The sequence below is a fragment of the Electrophorus electricus genome, chromosome 2 (genome assembly GCF_013358815.1).
Source record: "Electrophorus electricus isolate fEleEle1 chromosome 2, fEleEle1.pri, whole genome shotgun sequence".
NCBI classification, from domain to species: domain Eukaryota; kingdom Metazoa; phylum Chordata; class Actinopteri; order Gymnotiformes; family Gymnotidae; genus Electrophorus; species Electrophorus electricus.
This window is the reverse complement of record NC_049536.1, coordinates 33447500-33454999: the sequence shown is the minus strand read 5'-3', so window position 1 is coordinate 33454999 and position 7500 is coordinate 33447500. Positions and strand designations below refer to the sequence as shown.

Genomic DNA, 7500 nt, shown 5'->3' with positions numbered 1-7500 from the left:
GCCTAGCGCGCTGGCCGCCTGACTGCTGTGGCAGCTGAGACACGAGCATGGCCCGGTGGCCGAGGGCGCGCTGACAGCGGCCGCCGCCGCCGCCGCCGCTGCGGCCGCTGACGCCGCCGCGGAGCTGTTGAGGCCTGCGGGTGACTGGTATAGTCCAGGGTGCCGAAAGCTACAGAGCAGCTCCGGGCGAGAGTAAGGATGAGAGAGTGCGCGGAAAGTATCAAGCGGGCGAATAGAGGTAGCAAACGGAGAAGACGCGGCCCCCGAGGCGGCCGCTGCCGCTGCTGCTGCTGTGACACCAACATGGGGGTAGTAGTGCAGAGGCATGTGCGAATGGAAAGGGTATGGCAGACTTCCGGTGGCCGCTGCATGCGTCATCATATATGTGTAGAAGCTGGGATCGGCAGGATGTGGCCAGGACATCGCCAGACGCTGCCGCTTATCCTTCATTCGCCGGTTCTGGAACCACACCTACACACACGCGCACAAAACATACAGGTAACCGTGAGGTTACGTTTTATATTGCCGCTGTGACCCTGATGCTCAAACGGGTTTTCCTCGCCCCTAATGTTTCGCATGCTATAAGCTAGCGGTCCATGGGCATTTGGAAACATTGCCACTGACGTCTAAACCGCAGCCAAAAGCCTTGACTCCACGAGCGAGAAAACTCTCATTTGACTGCCTGTCAGACGTGGCCTCGTGAACTTTTTAGTGATAGAAATAATGAACTCTTAACGGTTTTCATCAAGCATGACCACAACAAAATGGCATCAACAGGACATAAAACCATATTTGTGTTCACTAATGACTGTATAACAAAAACAACATGAGCAAAAATCTCTCACAAAATAGTCACCCAGTTGATTCGATATATATATTACAAGACCGATCACTTGATTCTCACCTTGAACAAACTAAATTACCAGTAACAAGCATCTTGGCTTTCACTGTGTAGCCAAATATAGTGAGAATTTTAACCACAAGCCACGTACTTCTCTACACACACGTATTATTTTAAAAAAAGGGGGAAAAAAAGGAAAAAAAAAAACCTAAAAGAAAGCTTAGCTGGAATTTTTTAAGTCTGTTTTGAAAAGGTAGAGTGTGTACGTTTGTGGATTTTTGTGAAGAGTGTGTATGAGTGCGCGCGCATGTGTGTGTGAGTGTGTGTAGCCTACACGATACAAGAGTGTGAGCAAATTGAAGTACATAAATAATCAAATATCTGACATATTTATAAAATATTTCATGTATTAATACTTTATTAAATCGATATAAACTTGAAAAAGCACTAGACTTTGAACCAGCAACATTTAAAGGAATTCTTACCTTTATTGTTGTTTCAGGTAGGTTCAGCGCTGCAGCTAGTTCACATCTCCTGGGTCTTGAAACGTAATTTTCCCTGTAAAATTCCTTCTCCAGTCTTCCGATTTGTTCCCTGGTAAAAGCAGTCCGGTACCTCCGCACTTGGTCCGTGTTCGAATTATTAGAGCTACCGACGGAATTACCGTTATGATTGGAGACAGAGGAGGAGCTCGTGTTGGAAGTCCCTGAATTACTATCAGAGAAACCTAAAACGAGACCGTAAACATTTCAGGCAAGAATGTTACAAACAATAGAAATGCTCGCTTCGTTATTTACAAGGGAATTCTGAAAAAATACAAGAGAACTGTTAGGATTGTTATAGTCTTTACAAATATAAAAAAGTAATAATAACAAACCAGCAAATAAAACTAACATTATTTTTTACTGGAAATATGCCTAATTCCTCACTAAGAAATATACGTGGTGAAACGTCAGGCACATCTCTACAAGTAAGCTATTTTGTAAGAAAACAATGCCTTCCATTAATAGTCGCTTAATATATTAGGATAAAATGGCAAATTACGTTTTTATAAATTAGTTAGAATATTAGTTGTATTTGGCAAGGCTATGCTATAAATACATTTCTAAACATATGTGATGTTTCTGCACTATTAGGCCAGAGCACTTTCCATAGGCCAAAAACTATTTGTGTTTACTTAATAATACATTGTTGAAACAGTAGAGCCTTAGCATACGATCAGTGAGTCGATGCCTTAAATGAAACGACCTCGGTGAGGCATCTTACCCTTGTTATTGTTTTCCTTGTGTTGGCTGACACTGCCGGGGGAGCGATGAGACGGGCATCCCACCTCCACGTCGCTATTCATTTCTGAGTCGGTAGAAACTTCAGGATACAGATTCATTTTCTTCCTGTTTTCAGAAGACGAGATTTCCGCAGAGGAGGTATTGTCGCTGCCGTGGAGATTTCCGAACAAGCTGTCTATTTCGAATTTGCCTTTGGTGGGAATGTCGCCTAGACCGCCGTGGAGAGAGGCGGAAGTTATTCTCGGGCTGAGACGACCCGCGTGCTGGGAATTTTCGAGGGCCTCGAGGACCGCGTTCCCGGTCGAGTCAGAGAGGTTAGAGAGCCTCTTGCCGGCCACGGGACTGTGTAGTCCCCTTTCCATCAGAATCATCTCCTTTCTTATCCTCTCCATCATGAAGTCGCGCAGAAAATATAAGCCAAAGTCCCGGGGCTGGTACTCCGATGAATTGTGGCGGAGCTAATCCGCATTCAGCTCTGCTACTGACTCTAAATAATATAACACCTTTATGAGAGGGACAGAGGAAAAAAACAGAAGAATGCCAGTGTGGGCAACGAATGACTGCTCAAAATGACCCGGGCATCCTCTCCGGTCCGAAATGTCATACATCAAAAAGTGGTTTGCGGCTTCGTCGTTAAATGTGCGCCTGACGCTGTACGAATGATCATTTATTGTAACAGGTTTATAAGCAAATAAATAGGAGAGTGGCTGTCAGAGGATGATAGAGTCGGCCGCGCGCGGTCGGTCAGACCCACATATCCAGGTAGAGAGAGAGAGAAGAAGTGAGCAGAGGAGCTGCCGTCCCGTCGCTGATCTGCTCGTGCTTTAGATGGCTTCTGGGTTTGGCCTCTGGGGTGAAATTGACAGTCTGATTAATAAAATGAGTGCGGCAACATTTCCCTCTTCATTTAGGAATATCATTATGCTTTGATTCTCTATTGTTCCTCCCTTCTGCTCAGCCTCTCACTCCCCCGCTCTGCCTCCCCCTGTTTCGTTTTTCTTTCTGTGTCGATTATTTCACTCAGACGTTTTAGAATGAGGCATTAGCTAAGGTGTTAGACATTTTTACTCCAAGGCTTTGGCTTGTGTAGTTACTGAATTGGTTTTCTTTTATTTATTTATTTATTCTGCTATCGAATAATACTTCACATTAAACATCACTACATAAATACTCAGCACTTCTTTTGTAGAAGCACACTGTTATATGGCTATTCCAGAAGCTATGTTGTTCTAATGTTTTTTTGTAGCCTGAAGAAAACACACTGAGATACTAAGAACACCAAATGAAAATTCAAGCGGAAAAAAATTTCGTTATACATACAAAATCTATATACAAATAAACAAATATACAAATATACAAACACGTGTGTGTGTGTGTGTGTGTGTGTGTGTGTATATATATATATATATATATGTGTGTGTGTGTGTGTGTGTGTGTGTGTGTGTGTGTGTGTAAAGAGATATATAATCAAAAAATGTACAAAAAACGACAGTACCCGATTCAAGATATAATTAGGCTATACAAATATAATTTTGTTAAACTATTTTGTTTACATCTGTGATAATTCATATTGATTTTTAAAGTATTTTAATCAATAAGATATATTACATAATTTTCCATATTATAGTGTATTATATTAAAAACAGTTTAATTTTCTTTTCATAATACAGTAACCGGCATGCAGCCCTGTAAGAAAAATGTCAATAGCCTATGTATCGTGGGCGTAATTATGATTAATGAGTGTAAGGTGTAGTCTACGTATGTTTGATAACACAATAGCCCATTTAAATATGTAGACTGTACTAAAAATAATTCCTCTAATAATCGCCCACATTCTTTCGCAAGGTCTAATAGGCTACATCGCCTGTATTACTATTTTGTCTGATCTATTTTGTTAACAGAAAGTTCAAGTTAGGAAGCTTTGTGTTAATAGGGTGTCTGATACACACCAGACGTTCTGAACTGAGCTCCGAATCAAGAGTGCGTTTGAGGGAGTGAACGGCTCGTGATGGTAAGGTTAAGCGCGAGTGCGAACTGGTTTCAGTTTGTGAGAAGACTGGAAACGTGTTTGTAGCGCGCTAAAAACCTTGCACGTTCTTTGGCGCCCCCAACAGCTATTCTCAAAAGAAGCAGTTTTCACTTTTTAAATTTAGTTCCACAAAATCCACGTGACCTTTGTATGCTCTATTATCATCTTTCAATTATCAGATATTTTAATTATAGTTTAATAAAATATTAAATTTAATAGCTGCAAACATAAATGTATCTGTATAGCCTACATATTGTTCAGTTTCTCAATTATAGTTAACAAGTTCTGTAACTTATAAACACTGATGGAGTTGAACAACTACAATGATATTTGGTAAATGCTGCAGAAGCAATAATCCACAAGAGTTCACTAACTATAATGATAATAATAATAGATTATATTTATATACCACTTTTCAAAGACCCGAAGACATTTGGATACTCATACTCAAAATCTGTGATTTCCAAAAACCTTTATGTAATGAAGTTTTTTTTCAATCAACCTTTGTAACAAAGCAACTGATTACTAAGAAAAGGTCTAAGTACCGGACAAACATTCCCCAGCCAATTTATGAGAAAAACCTTGTACCTACATTTGCTGGCTCTCTGCTGGATACACCTGTCTTATGGGTACAATTTAAATGTGTATTAATGACCACTCTGTTGTCATGAGCAATTTTTCCCACAACCATAAAGCATGAATGTTCACTTTCTGAATACAGGTCCACTAAGGACAGGTTTGGCTATTCCTTGGGCCATGGACCTTTATCAATACAGTAGTGGCACTTGTGCAGAAGTGCCATATAGTGCATCACATACTGATGCAGAAAGTGACCACTAATGAAGCACTACAGTATGGTTAACGCAAATTGTGCAGGACAACAGATGGGATATAGTGTCTAATTGTTCACCTACAACTTACAAGGCGTATGTTAAAATTTGACTGCAATCTGTATGCTACACACATCCAGGTTTTGGGCACTAAGGTTATTATGATAACAAGCTTACAAAGGTTTCAGACTTAATAGGCCAACAAAATTTTGTAACTATAGACTGCAAGTAATTTGTTCATCTTCAGAATGGGGTTTACAAATATGGGTACTGCTTTATGATAAGACTGTCCTTAGAAAGAGTTTATTGATGATTTAAAATTAGTTAATAGTTGTGAATTAACTCATAAACATCTTAAAATAATGAATACACGGCTATAACACAAAAATAAATAAAACATGCAACAGTGACCTGTTGATAAATCCAGTGTGAATTTAATTTCATATGTAGCCTGCTCATCAGTATAGATGAATGTGTGATGTTTAGCAGGATAGAGGGATGTGTGAGGTTTAGCAGTGTATATGAATGTGTGAGGTTTAGCTGTATAGATGAATGTGTGAGGTTTAGCAGTGTATATGAATGTGTGAGGTTTAGCTGTATAGATGGATGTGTGAGGTTTAACAATGTATATGAATGTGTGAGGTTTAGCAGTATAGATGAATGTGTGAGGTTTAACAGTGTATATAAATGTGTGAGGTTTAGCAGTGTATATGAATGTGTGAGGTTTAGCAGTATAGATGAATGTGTGAGGTTTAGCAGTGTATATGAATGTGTGAGGTTTAGCAGTGTATATGAATGTGTGAGGTTTAACAGTATAGATGAATGTGTGAGGTTTAGCAGTGTATATGAATGTGTGAGGTTTAGCTGTATAGATGAATGTGTGAGGTTTAGCAGTGTATATGAATGTGTGAGGTTTAGCAGTGTATATGAATGTGTGAGGTTTAGCTGTATAGATGAATGTGTGAGGTTTAGCAGTGTATATGAATGTGTGAGGTTTAGCTGTATAGATGAATGTGTGAGGTTTAGCAGTGTATATGAATGTGTGAGGTTTAGCTGTATAGATGAATGTGTGAGGTTTAGCAGTGTATATGAATGTGTGAGGTTTAGCTGTATAGATGAATGTGTGAGGTTTAGCAGTGTATATGAATGTGTGAGGTTTAGCAGTGTATATGAATGTGTGAGGTTTAGCTGTATAGATGAATGTGTGAGGTTTAGCAGTGTATATGAATGTGTGATGTTTAGCTGTATAGATGAATGTGTGAGGTTTAGCAGTGTATATGAATGTGTGAGGTTTAGCTGTATAGATGAATGTGTGAGGTTTAACAGTGTATATGAATGTGTGAGGTTTAGCTGTATAGATGAATGTGTGAGGTTTAACAGTGTATATGAATGTGTGAGGTTTAGCTGTATAGATGAATGTGTGAGGTTTAGCAGTGTATATGAATGTGTGAGGTTTAGCAGTGTATATGAATGTGTGAGGTTTAGCAGTATAGATGAATGTGTGAGGTTTAGCAGTGTATATGAATGTGTGAGGTTTAGCAGTGTATATGAATGTGTGAGGTTTAACAGTATAGATGAATGTGTGAGGTTTAGCAGTGTATATGAATGTGTGAGGTTTAACAGTGTATATGAATGTGTGAGGTTTAGCTGTATAGATGAATGTGTGAGGTTTAACAGTGTATATGAATGTGTGAGGTTTAGCTGTATAGATGAATGTGTGAGGTTTAGCAGTGTATATGAATGTGTGAGGTTTAGCTGTATAGATGAATGTGTGAGGTTTAGCAGTATATATGAATGTGTGAGGTTTAGCTGTATAGATGAATGTGTGAGGTTTAGCAGTGTATATGAATGTGTGAAGTTTAGCTGTATAGATGAATGTGTGAGGTTTAACAGTGTATATGAATGTGTGAGGTTTAGCAGTGTATATGAATGTGTGAAGTTTAGCTGTATAGATGAATGTGTGAGGTTTAGCTGTATAGATGAATGTGTGAGGTTTAACAGTGTATATGAATGTGTGAGGTTTAGCTGTATAGATGAATGTGTGAGGTTTAACAGTGTATATGAATGTGTGAGGTTTAGCTGTATAGATGAATGTGTGAGGTTTAACAGTGTATATGAATGTGTGAGGTTTAACAGTAGGCTATAGATGTATCTGTGATCAACATTTGGAAATGGCAAATCACTGTTGCTCTTTTCTGTTTGTCACATTTTGTGTTAGAACTTCATATTAAGAATTTTCATTTGTTTCTGGCCCCATTAATAACCATACATAAGCACATTTAAGCCATTAATAAACTAAAACACATTACACACTGGGCGAGTCAATGGAGCAAGATTTTCTTTTTCTGCTTCACTGCTATTAAGAGTTTGTAAAAAAATAAATGAACCCATATGGACAAATGCATAGTTTCCTTCATTTCTGATATCTACTTAGGATATTTTATAGCGAATTTGGAAGTGTTTTTCACATTTTAATAAATGCGGTTCCTTGAGCAAAAATAGCAATGAATTATT

The 7500-nt window shown here is 38.9% G+C and overlaps 1 protein-coding gene across 1 annotated transcript in view; it reads right to left on the bottom strand.

Moving 5' to 3' along the window:
* Positions 1-2522, bottom strand: part of evx2 (even-skipped homeobox 2) — a 2660-nt gene extending 138 nt beyond the window's left edge. Inside the window, exons 1-3 of the mRNA XM_027018060.2 lie at positions 2108-2522; positions 1327-1568; positions 1-471 (exon numbers count right to left, since the gene is read on the bottom strand). The exon at positions 1-471 is cut by the window's left edge and continues 138 nt beyond it. Of these exons, the coding sequence (XP_026873861.2) occupies positions 1-471; positions 1327-1568; positions 2108-2522 (1128 nt within the window). The remainder of the gene's footprint in view (positions 472-1326; positions 1569-2107) is intronic.
* Between the last annotated feature and the right edge of the window lie 4978 nt (positions 2523-7500).